Source organism: Anolis carolinensis, chromosome X (genome assembly GCF_035594765.1).
Source record: "Anolis carolinensis isolate JA03-04 chromosome X, rAnoCar3.1.pri, whole genome shotgun sequence".
Taxonomy (NCBI): Eukaryota; Metazoa; Chordata; class Lepidosauria; order Squamata; family Dactyloidae; genus Anolis; species Anolis carolinensis.
This window is the reverse complement of record NC_085847.1, coordinates 10,672,260-10,685,806: the sequence shown is the minus strand read 5'-3', so window position 1 is coordinate 10,685,806 and position 13,547 is coordinate 10,672,260. Positions and strand designations below refer to the sequence as shown.

General features: G+C 40.3%; 1 protein-coding gene across 3 annotated transcripts in view; it reads left to right on the top strand.

The window, feature by feature from the left end:
* tmem132d (transmembrane protein 132D) overlaps positions 1-13,547 on the top strand; it is a 230,956-nt gene that overhangs the window by 159,408 nt on the left and 58,001 nt on the right. For all 3 annotated transcript variants that reach the window (XM_008113638.3, XM_008113639.3, XM_008113640.3), the window contains one exon: positions 1,755-1,938. In XM_008113638.3, coding sequence (XP_008111845.1) covers positions 1,755-1,938 — 184 coding nt within the window. The remainder of the gene's footprint in view (positions 1-1,754; positions 1,939-13,547) is intronic.

Sequence of the window (13,547 nt, the reverse complement as noted above, 5' to 3'; positions counted from 1 at the left end):
ACCTTTTGAGACTCTTTTGTGCATCCATCTGGCTCAGAACTCTGACCATCAGGTTCCCTTTGACTCCTGAACTCAGAGAACAGTAAAACCCCAGTAATCTGCAGATGCTTCCAAACTATTGCAAGGTAAGGAGAGAGAGAAAAAAGCCAGACACCCTCCCCCTTCTTTGAAAAGCCATTGGCTCCATAGACTTCACCTCAGCAAGGATGCGCCATTGAATCTTTACAGCTTTGCTTCGTACACAGTGGCTGGTTTTATGAGAAGGTTTACAAGATCGAGCCCTCTCAGCCCCGCGTTGCTTCTCCTCTTTAAATCTCTCCCTTTTCGCCGCCTTTCGGGTTGTGAATCATTTCTGAGCTATAAAAGATTCTGTGATATCATGCCAGAGAGGGACACCATATAAAAATGAACAATATACTCCAGCGACTCCGGGTTGGTAACTCTGGGGCTGCCAAGGATATTCGGTTTGCTGTAAAATTGAAACAATTTGCAGGGACTCTCTTTGCAATTCTCATCAAAGTTTTCCTTGAGTGAGCTTGCTTTCGTAAAACTTGGGGCGCTTCCAGACAGCGCTAAATCACAGGTTTTAAACGGGCAAAAAAAATTCCCAGGACTTTAGAAAAGGTCCACATACAGACCTGTTAGTCCTGGAATTTCTGCCTCTGTTGTCCTGAGATTTAGACACTCTGAAGATGGCTACCATGGGACTTCCATGGGAAAATTCAGCAGCTTTTTTTTTTTAAAAGCCTGGGATGCGGATATACAGATATGCGGATATACGGATATTCGGATATGCGGATATTCGGATATGCGGATCTCTGCAAAAATCCGTTCTTTATCCTGGCCAGAAAAAACAGTGCCCTCCAGACGTTTCATGAAGTATCTGCCTCACAAATAAACCTAATGCTGATAAACAAACCAGTAGTAAATCCTGAAAACAAAGCAGAAGAGAAGGCTTTGGCCATCATCAAGGGCTGAGCTTTTTCACCTGTCGTAGCCTTCCATCCTGAGTCTGTAAATAGATTTTATCGGATGGCTAATGGTTTAGCCTGTCTTTCAATTTATTTTTTAAACATTACTATTCTACTGGATGGTTTTACTTATGCTTACTAATGATGATGCTGATAATAACAATAACAATAACAATAATAATAATCACACAGTCCTAAACGCTTGGGAAGTGTTTGACTTGTGATTTTGTGATATGAAATCCAGCATGTCTATCTTGTTTGCTGTGTCATTATCATAAAATAATAATGATAATAATAATGATAATAATAATAATAATAAGGTAATGATGATGATGATAATATGTAAACAGGAAAACCTAAACCGCAACTAAAACACATTGATAAGGGACCGAAGAAAAATATGACTTAGGTTATACCTACGTTGCAGAATGCAGTCTGACCCCAATTCAAGTTTAATTGCTCACTGCTATCGAAGCATGGGAGTTGTAGTTTTACAAGGTCTTTAGCCTACTCGGTCAACAAACTACAAATCCCAGGTAGGATTTCTGCCCAAGTCAGCACTGCACAATGAAACAGGAACACACACTTTCAAGCCAGGAACAGAACTTTGTCATTATTGATACTTTTTAGAGACTGGCTGTCTGGCCTTCTGTCCAGACAGATTTGGTTGTGTATTTGTGGCATGAAATAATCAATTCCTGGGTTATTCATGGCTGTTTCTATAGTGGTGAGAATCGTCGACTTACCCGCCCCATAATTGTGTTTTCCTTCTTTCTTTTTCAGTATCACCGCTCCTCCCTCCGAGATCATGCAGATCGATTTTGAAATTGAGGATCTTAGTGAACTGCCGGAGACTCAGCTTATTACGTGGCAAGTTGAATATCCAGGAGACAGGACATCTGACCTTGGCATCTCCAAGATTTACGTCAGCCAGAAGGATCTGGTTGCTGTTCTCCCATTGGCTATGGTAAGAGCATTTGAAGTCACCATTTCGAGTATTGTCGTTGGATATGTGCGGATTTCGATTCCGGGTTGGCGGAGCAGAACTCCCTCCCCTTCATTGGGTATCTCATTCTTGCTTCAATCTAAAGTCCACAGCTACATAAACCCCACTTGCCTAGTTTCCAACAGACCTCACAAACTCTGAGGATGCCTGCCATAGATGTGGGTGAAACGTCAGGAGAGAATGCTTCTGGAAAAGGGCCATACAGCCCAGAAAACTCACACTTTAAAAAAGATTCACACGTAAGAGATTGTTTTGTTTGATCTTATCCATTCCATGAACATCTGTTGGTGTGACGCCAAAATAAATGAGATTTTTTTGTAAATCTCCCGTACATTCAGACAAGCATCTTTATCAGTGCAAATGCCAATCCAGAGTTCATTTTATTCTCTTTCCTATCTGGGTGCCTATTGATCAGCTCGTGTTTTTTTCTTTCTTTCACTGAATGTACTAGGGAGGTTTGCTTACTGTGCAATCAACACAAATCGAAAATCAACCTCATTACTAATTAATTAACACTCTGCTGAAAAGAGGATTTGAGCCTCAGTTCATAATGCACAGGATCAACAGTGGAGATGTGATGAGACGCTCCATCAAAAACACTGTCAAGTGCCACCTGATGTTTGCTCCCTGGACTAAAATAATAAATGTAACAATATCAGTAATAATAGGGAAAAAATGAATGTACCATATATACTCAAGTATAAGCCGACCCGAATCTAAGCCAACCAGGACCCTCATCCAAGTATAAGCCGAAGGGAGCTTTTTCAGTCCTAAAAAAGGGCTGAAAAATTCGGCTTATACTCGAGTATATACGGTGTGTGTGTGTGTGTGTGTGTGTGTGTGTGTGTGTGTATATATATATATATATATATATATATATATATATATATATATAAAAAGAGTGATGGCATCACGGCGACCCACAAAACAACAAAACTACAGGCCCCCCAACCTCGAAATTTGACAACACAACCCATCATCCACGCCTCTAGGTTGATACAACAAAAAGAAAAGAAAAATAAAGTCCTAATTAGAGAGAGAGGAATAATTGCTTTTCTCCAATTGCTGCCAGTTAGAAGGCTAAGCTCCTCCCACTTGGTCTCCTACCAACCCAATAAAAAATAATAAAAAACACTAAAAAATTAATACAATAAAATAATAAAATATAATAAATAAAAATATAACTTACAATAAAATTAATAAAAAAATGCAAATAATGTCAAATAAAAATTACACAACAATTTTTAACCAATACCACCACCACTTTGCCACAGCAATGCATGGCCGGGCACAGCTAGTATATATATATATATTTATATTCCTTTTACCTCCCCGCTGAAGGCAGTACCTATTTATTTATTCACATTGCTGTTTTCGAACTGCTAGGTAAGCAGAAGCTAGGGCTGATGGCAGGAGCTCACCCCAACCTTCCGGTCGGCAAGTTCTTCTGTAGCTGGCGTTTTAGCCCGCTGTGTTACCCGCGGCCCCTAAATGCATTTGTATATTATTATTATTATTTTTAAGTGTTGCGGATTTTGAAAATGTGGAAGTCAATAACTTGGTGGCTACAAACTTACACAGAGTCTCGAGAGGGTGAATTTTCAGAGTCGTGCAAAGTAATAAAATAAAAGAAGGGCAAAGTAGGGTTTGAATGAATTGTGCCCGAGTGCATTCAAAGATTTAACTACAGATCTCCTTTATCTCTGATAACATTGGCTTTTCCTGTTCCATTTGTGGGCCCCATAGAGAGAGAAGAAGATGTCCAAGTGTTGTCTCCTTGACTTGATTTCATGCATTTCCGCTTGTATTTGATCTTGGGGCCGTACCACTTGGGTTTTATGCCGAATTAAAACCTTTTTGGAAATTATTTATTTACAAGCCCTGGCAATCTCCCCCAAATGGATTTGAACAAGTGTATAATTGGATAATTTGGCAACAAGTAAGCCGGACCTCGAGAGGTCTGGAATTACACTTTGCTTCAGAAAAGTTCATCCTTCGCGTAGAATTAATTTGATTTTTGTGAGATTACAAGTCATCAATTATTGTTCTGGCTTTAATCATCACTCTTTTAATTGCCCTGTGAAGGAGCAGGGTCACCACGCTCGTATTCATGGGTTTGTTTGTCAGATTCTCAAATACCTTTTGGTTCAGCTCAGGCCCTCATGAGATGTCTCGCTGATGCAATGAGAAAACATAACAACTACATAGAGGCAAATAATATAAACAGCAGGCATGAAAATAGCCTTAATTTACCATGATGAAACCGAGTATGAAATCAAACATTTTCCACACATGCACACTGCATCCAATCAGAATAAAAAATGATGAAATCAATTTTTTTAAAAACAACTTCGAATGATCTTTTCAGTACTAAAAATTATTATTAATAATAATTATTAATAATAGTAATAATATTAATAATAAAATTATTAATAGCATTATTTTTAATTATTATTAATATTAATAATGATAATGATAATAATACACTTTAATTATATTCCGCCCTTCTTCCCGAAGGGAGTCAGAGTGGATTACAGTATATAAACAGATACAGGCAAACATTCAGTGTCTTGTTACAATACAATGAAATACACAAACACAAACAAAGGCAAAGGCTTCTCCTTTCATTTCCGGCTTCAGGAGGAGGTGCTTTTTTTCATTTCCAAGTCGAGGAGCCTATGTTGTCACCTCTTGGGCATGACTATTTGGAGCATCTCTTAGCCTTTTCCCACTGAAGAATTTATTATTTATCTACTATTTATTATTACTTAATAAATTATTAATTATTAATTATTATTATTTATTATAATTATTATTTATTATTATTTAAATTATTTAATAAATTATTTATTTATTTATTTACTATTTATCTACTCAAATTTGCCGGTTTTCGAACTGCTAGGTTGGCAGGAGCTAAGGCTGACAGATGGGAGCTCACCCCCGTCCTGTGGATTCGAACTGCCAACCTTCAGGTCAGCAGTTCAGCAACACAAGAGTTTAACTCATTGCAGCACCACGATCCTGGTGTAGGATTTAGGTTTCTCCCTTAGTTAACATTATCTTGATTTTGCTGTGGAGGGAGTTCTAGCCTTTCAGGTATCATGGCGTCAAACTAGGAAGGAAAAGCTCAGATCTCTCTCTTACTTTCTGCTGCCAAGTTCCCGTGATCGATGTGGCCTCGATACACACAGAAAAAGCTGCAAGAGAACAATCTCATGCCGCTGCCTCTGAAAACGACCCATTCCCATTTGTTAGATTTACAGGCACGTCTTTCTGAAAACGCTTCGGGCAGATTTGCATATTGTAAATATATTAAGAGTTATGTCCCATATGTGTGTGGCTTTCTTTGGGCTTACTGTATTCTATTCGATAGATTTTAGTGTTCAGTGCAAGCGAGTAGGAGATATGTGGCCAACCTCCTCCATCAAAGAGATGGAACGTAGCTTGATGCTCCTGGAGATCGGTGGCTTTGGCACAGGGCTTCCTCATTCGAGAATGGCGACGTTATGCAACTGAATGTGCAACCAAATGCACGTGAACAATAAGCATCCATGCACAACAAACAACACACAAGGAAGAGTGTGCTTCCATGCATAGTAGCACTCGCCATTTCCCCAGAGAGCTATCTCCACTATCCTCTGAGATTGTCACTTGGGGTTTTCTTGTATCATTTCTCCCCATTCAAGTAGGTTGAAATATCTCCTCTGGGGTTTAGTTGATAACTAGTGTATATATCTTACTTACTTAGCATTGTCTGGATGTTGTTGGGACTGCTGCCTGCCTACTTTCTCCATTCTCCAGCTTTGAGAAATGTATCCATACTAACACTCCGGCACCAGTGGCTCATTGCTTCCTTCCTCCATTTCCTTTATATACCTTCTCCCGCTCGATTTCCTTTCCTGTCTTTTTCTCTCTCCCCTCTTTCACCCTTTCTCTTTCCTTCCTTCCCTTTTCTTTCCTTCCCTTCTGTTGTAGCCTTGTCAGTTCAAGGCACTTGGAATTACAGAGACCGAGCATGTAACAGAGACAGACTCGCTTTTCCCAGAGGCTTAGAGATAAGGAGAGGAAAAACAAGTGCACGAGAAATGATGTTATGGGAAAGATTGAAGCCTTTTAAAGTGGTTCCTGTTAGTGAGAGCAGTGTTGTATTCAGGAGAGCATCTCTCTGTTTTTGGTCCAATGTTCTTGGAATTCATGTATTCAGGTTTCTAGGTTTGTTCATGTGTGGCATAGGTTGCCTGCTTTGGATTCATGCTATCTTGTTTATGGCTAAATTTGTGGATTGTCTCTGGAGACTGTACGTGAAAGGATTTTGGATTCTCAGCTGTCTTGGAAATTACCTTTTGAACGTTGATTCTCTATTATGAATTAGCATATATCTATATATATAAAAGAGTGATGGCATCACGGCAGCAGACAAAACAACAAAAGTAAACACCCCACAACCTCGAAAATTGACAGCACAACCCCTCATCCATGCCTCTAGGTTGATACAACAAAAAGAAAAGAAAAATAAAGTCCTAATTAGAGGGAGAGGAATAATTGTTTTTATCCAATTGCTTCCAGTTAAAAGGCTAAGCTCTGCCCACTTGGTCTCCTAGCAACCCACTCAGCCCAGGGGACCCTTTACCTTAACTACCACCAATTCCTCAATACTTTATTTCCCATACCACCATACTTCGCCACAGCAACGTGTGGCTGGGCACAGCTAGTAGTATATATATGGGCCGGGCTGTGGCGCAGACTGTTGAGCAACCAGCTGCAACAAATCACTCTGACCAAGAGGTCATGAGTTCGAGGCCAGCTCGGAGCCTGTGTTTGTCTCTGTCTTTGTTCTATGTTAAGGCATTGAATGTTTGCCTTATATGTGTAATGTGATCCGCCCTGAGTCCCCTTCGGGGTGAGAAGGGCGGAATATAAATACTGTAAATAAATAAATACATAAATAAATAGTATAGAACTCAGCCATCCAAGCTTGGCATGAAAAGCAGAACACTTGTGGACAACTAGCTGTTGGTTCAACAACTGGCCCCTGCCCTCAATAGGTAAACCCAACGTGTCTCCCTACTGAAGCCCATCCTTTTTCTCCCATCCCCATGCATTATCTAACATCTCCAGCTTCCCACTTAAACCGCTGTTCATTATGCACCAATGACATTACAGGGGGCGGGAGAGGAGAGAAGGTTAAGTCAAGATGCGGCAAGTGCTGGATTTAAAGCATTGACATTTAACTACACAAAGTGGTAGGCACAGATAAAAATGTAAATGTAAAACGGAGAAAAAAATATATGCATTTTCCCCCTCCTCCCTAACCCCTTTCCCCACTAGCTGTATCTTAACATTACAGAATCCCCACCCTGGAGTAAAATGCTGCACAAATTACTGCCCTGGAGATGCAGTAGTTACAGTTCAAAGTGACTCCCTCTCTTCTGCTATGCACAACTTATTTTTCCCTAAATCTGTCACCCAGAAATAGCATGAAAGGCTTCTTTAAGCACACGGTGGCTTGCATGCAAATCTGTCCTTTCCACGAACAGATGGGGGATGTTAGAAGATCTTCTAAATTTGGGGTCAACATAAGGGACCACCATGAGTTGTTGTTTCGGCCTTCTGACGTCCACGTTGTCTTCAGCCCTATTTAAATGTTATGGATGTACAGTAGAGTCTCACTTATCCAACATAAACGGGCCGGTAGAACGTTGGATAAGCGAATATGTTGGATAATAAGGAGAGCTTAAGGAGAAGCCTATTAAACATCAAATTAGGTTATGATTTTACAAATTAAGCACCAAAACATCATGTTATGTAACAAATTTGACAGAAAAAGTAGTTCAATATGCAGTAACGCTATGTTGTAATTCCTGTATTTACGAATTTAGCACCAAAATATCACGATGTATTGAAAACATTGACTACAAAAATGCGTTTGGTAATCCAGAATGTTGGATAAGCGAATGTTGGATAACTGAGACTCTACTGTATTACTTCTCATATCAAGAGTCAATACTTTCAAGTGCCGGTACTTTCTCTTCATGGTGCGAAACTGTGAGAGTTTTCGCACTTTGAATAACTTGAGACAGTTCATAAAACTTGGGACGCTGTTTATGGGGATTGTGTTGATGTGAGTCCTGTGCATACTTGGGCGAGTAAGTTTAAAGTTGTTGAGGTGGGAACATCTGACTTGCGTGACAAACAAAGAGTTGGACATCCTGTGACAGCAACCACCGAGTTTCACAAGCAAAAGGTTGACAGATTGATTCAGGACGATTGTCGTATCACTCAGAGAGAAATTTCAAGCATAATCGGTATTTCACAAGAACATGTGGGTCACATTATTGTTAAATTGCCTCTGTTGTCTGTCGATATGTTGTATGTCTAATAATGGCATGAAATGCTTGCCATATACGAGCATTGTGGCGGAATATAAATACTGTAAATAAATAGATAAATAAATCACACTAGAGCATGAATCCACTTTAAATCCGGTTTTGGCCTTCTGCAGAATTCTGGGGTTTGTAGTGTGGTGAGATCTGTTTAAAGCTTCCTCCCTAAAGTGGATTTAAAGTGGATTTAAGCTCTAGTGTGATGAGGTTCTAAGCCCATGCTTTCCTCTAGAAAAGGAATATCAAGAATATCTACAACGGAGAGCTCCGAATACTGCCGTCGGCTGTCTCACATCCACAGGTGGGCATTGCTTTGGAAATGCCGAGGCTGGACTTGTGTTAGAGCATAAACAGAGTGCATTTGTCAGAGGAAGAAGCAGAGGAGGGAGGTTATTCCCCCGTTTGAAGCTATTGTAACAATGGGCCTGCCCCAGTGTCTTTTTCTTATCCGGCACTCATTCATTCAAGCAGTAATGGATTATCTCTTGTATAATGAGGCATGATCTAGCAAGTGTATTTATCATTAGGAAAGAACAATACATCATTTTTGGACCTATCAGGATAGGGTTCCTTGCAGTAGGCGTAGAAGCAATATTATCTAGGAAAGCAAAGGGAGGATATCAAGAAGGCAACTGATAATTATTTTAAGCCTTGGGTTCCAATGGGCTGGAAGTCATTTGTGTATGTATATATATCTCACTCATTCTTTTTGGTTGAGCAGCGCTAAGGAAGCCGTGAAAAATAGCCCAGGCACTGATAAATGTATCAAACCGCCACACGACTTTATCTCGGCACCAGATTTGGGTAGCTTGCAAGGATTTAGGTCAGTGGATAATGCAGTGCAAACTGCAAAATCTTAATGCTATCGACAAAAGGCAGGACACAAATTGCGAGCACATTGGAGAAAAACCCCGACCCAGCGAGTGGCCTTTTCTCTCCTCCTCCCAAACAACAGCAAACCCAAAACAATAGATCCGGTGTGAAATGTCCTTGAAACGTATCTAATGTGGCAAAACAAAAAGCCAGCAATTTAACACGTCGCTCTGGGTTTCAGGAGGGGATTTGCCGTGCCGTTTTGGTCCTGTGCGGTTCGATAAAGGAACGGCTAAATTACAGGTGTTATTCCGATGGTCACCTGGGGTTCGTGAGATTTGCATCTTGGCAGTCTGGCAAGAGAGGTATTTTTAGTCATCCCCTCTGTACCAGAAGCTGTGGGCAGTACAATTTTTTTCGCTGACGGAAAATGATTTTACAAATTAAGCACCAAAACATCATGATATACAACAAATTTGACAGAAAAAGTAGTTCAATATGCAGTAATGCTACGTAGTAATTACTGTATTTATGAATTTAGCACCAAATATCATGATGTATTGAAAACATTCACTACAAAAATGCGTTGGATAATCCAGAATGTTGGATAAGTGAGACTCTACTGTATATATATATTTGTTTATCTTTAATGAGAAAATTAAAGTCTAGGGAATCCGGAGGGGTTGAGGAACACAAAAACAGCCATGTGGCTCCAGGAGTGCGCTTTGGCCATCAATAATAATAATAATAATAATAATAATAATAATAATAACAACAACAACAACAACAACAACAACAACAACAACAACAACAACAACAGCAGCAGCAGCAGCAGCAACACAGTCCTAAACGCTTGGGAAGTATTCAACTTGTGATTTTGTGATACGAAATCCAGCATATCTATCTTGTTTGCTGTGTTGTACTATCTCGTTGTGTCATTAATAATAATAATAATAATAATAATAATAATAATACTTTATTTTTGTCCCACTTGCAGCTTCTGTCTGTTGTTTGAAGTCTGCATTTTCTGAAAAAGGGAACGCTGCCGTCTCCCCTCCACTTACCTAGATATAAAAATTCTATTCTCCTTCCAAATTTGCCGCAATAGATAGAGTAATTTGTTTAAATATTTTCAGGCCGGTGCCTGTTGATTGCGATTTCGGATGTTCCCAAAGTGCTCTATTTTTTATTTTTCTCCAAAAGGTTTGAAAATTACCCCGTCATTTCAGACGAGAAAAATATCTGCCGCAAAAGGGGAGGAAACGTACCCACAGTTTGGCGCTTAGGAGAACGTGTGTTCAACCACCGACAGCATTTTGTTTTTAATCCATGTCCAAATGGGATTGATAGATTAAAAAATTAAAAGCTTGGACTGATGGTTAAGAGGACGCGTTTTGAAACTCTTGTCTATATCTCAGATGGTTTTTTGCAACAGATTAATGGAAGGAGAGAAAATGCATGACAGTCTTTGTTTTTTAACCACGAGCGGCAGCTGTGTTTATTAAATTGTCTTTCGTCAATACTTTGGCATTGCAAAAAGTAATTGGTCATGAAGCTTGACATGCATGCGCATTTTTTGAAATTGAAACAATTAGTTTGTCAACATGCAGAGAATGAGCCAGCTCTAGACTCTTGGATGCATTGATAGCCGTCATATCTACCAATATTGGCACGTCCACAACCAGATGTAATTATATGTTACATAACAATACGTTACGACCAAAGGTGGATTATGTGATTTAACTGTGATTTTATGGTTTTAACATTTTTTTAGTGTTTTAATTGTATTTTATAATTTTATTTTATTTTGCATTGTCGTTATGGCATCGAATAGCTGCCAATTTGTAAAGCCACCTTGAGTGAAAGGTGGGGTAGAAATACCGCAAATAAATAAATATGCAAGGCAATTTGGTTTCAGTTGTTAGACTGATAACCTGTTGTCTCTTCTCTGTTAGGAAACAGACTATATGCCTGTGCACAAAATAGCAGTGCTTCAGAAGCCCAAAAATATAATTACTCTCCCATAAAATGACTTGTTTTATGTCATACATTCAAGAGACAAAAACCATGGTTCCATACTTCATCCTTTAACAACACAACCGTTCAATGCTAAGGCTTCCCGATCTGCGCAGGGTTCCATACTTCGCACTTTAACAACACAACCGTTCAATACTAAGGCTTCCCCGTCTGCGCAGGGTTACATACTTCACACTTTAACAACACAACCGTTCAATACTAAGGCTTCCCCGTCTGCGCAGGGTTCCATACTTCACACTTTAACAACACAACCGTTTAATACTAAGACTTCCCAATCTGCGCAGGGTTACATACTTCACACTTGAACAACACAACCTTTCAATGCTAAGACTTCCCAATCTGCGCAGGGTTCCATACTTCACACTTTAACAACACAACCGTTCAATACAAAGGCTTCCCCGTCTGTGCAGGGTTCCATACTTCATCCTTTAACAACACAACCGTTCAATGCTAAGGCTTCCCCGTCTGTGCAGGGTTCCATACTTCATCCTTTAACAACACAACCGTTCAATGCTAAGGCTTCCCCGTCTGCACAGGGTTCCATACTTCATCCTTTAACAACACAACCGTTCAATACTAAGGCTTCCCCGTCTGCACAGGGTTCCATACTTCATCCTTTAACAACACAACCGTTCAATACTAAGGCTTCCCCGTCTGCACAGGGTTCCATACTTCATCCTTTAACAACACAACCGTTCAATGCTAAGGCTTCCCCGTCTGCACAGGGTTCCATACTTCATCCTTTAACAACACAACCGTTCAATACTAAGGCTTCCCCGTCTGTGCAGGGTTCCATACTTCGCTCTTTAACAACACAACCGTTCAATGCTAAGGCTTCCCTGTCTGCGCAGGGTTCCATACTTCGCTCTTTAACAACACAACCGTTCAATACTAAGGCTTCCCCGTCTGCGCAGGGTTCCATACTTCATCCTTTAACAACACAACCGTTCAATACTAAGGCTTCCCCGTCTGTGCAGGGTTCCATGCTTCATCCTTTAACAACACAACCGTTCAATACTAAGGCTTCCCCGTCTGCGCAGGGTTCCATACTTCATCCTTTAACAACACAACCGTTCAATGCTAAGGCTTCCCCGTCTGTGCAGGGTTCCATACTTCGCTCTTTAACAACACAACCGTTCAATGCTAAGGCTTCCCTGTCTGTGCAGGGTTCCATACTTGGCACTTTAACAACACAACCGTTCAATGCTAAGGCTTTCTAGTCTGTGCAGGGTTCCATACTTCGCACTTTAACAACACAACCGTTCAAACTAAGGCTTCCTGCCAAACGGAACTGTAGAGGAGAGTCTATTGAACAAGCCGCAGACCAGAACTGCCATCTCTTGAGGAGTTACGAAGGTGGAGGCATTACTTTTCATTCAACCCTCGTAGTTGGAACAAACAAATAGGGAAAAGGGGTCTGGAAACAAACAGCGAAAACATTATCTCAATATGTACAGCTTTGTGAACGGATACAATCCAGGCCTCGACGTCTCACCGTGAGACCGCAGCACTGATGGTATGTCTAAACAGAGAGCCAGCTGTAGCACAGAAAGGTGACATTAAATCGGACTGAGGAAATTTTGAGCAGTTAATTAAAAATCAAAAGCAGAATTATAATAGAAGCAATTATCCAGGAGGCATTAAATCGGTTGTAAGCCCATGCCATAAAAAGAATTAATCAAGAATTATTTCGTATTTGATACTGAGGTCTTACTTCCCTCCATCGCTTTCCATTTAATGCCAAAATCCATTCCATTAGCCAGCTTCATTGTTTGCGTTAAAGCAGCCTGTACGAAAGAATTTCCCAGAAATATTAGACAAAAGGTGACCAAGTCTGCGGAAAGTAGTATTCATGCCTAAATGGAATTTTAAGACACGGTTGGAGGTTGAACATAGAAAACTTCTCCTTGGGTTGAATGAAAAGTAATGCCTCCACCTTCGTAACTCCTCCACAGATGGCAGTCCTGGTCTGCGGCAGGTCCTGGCTTGTTCAGTAGACTCTCCTCAACAGTTCCATTTGGCGGGAAGCCTTAGCATTGAACGGTTGTGTTGTTAAAGTGCGAAGTATGGAACCCTGCACAGATGGTTTGTCAATGTGACTTAAAGTGCAGTCATTGAATTCTTGACAGTAGAAGGTGTCACCCCAAAGGAGATTCATCTGAGAATGCAAGCTGTTTATGGTGATTGTGTTGATGTGAGTCCTGTGTGTTGTTGGGCGAGTAAGTTTAAAGATGTTGAGGTGGGAACATTTGACTTGAGTGACAAGCAAAGAGTTGGATGTCCTGTGACAGCAACTACCGAGTTTCACAAGCAAAAGGTTAACAGATTGATTCAGGA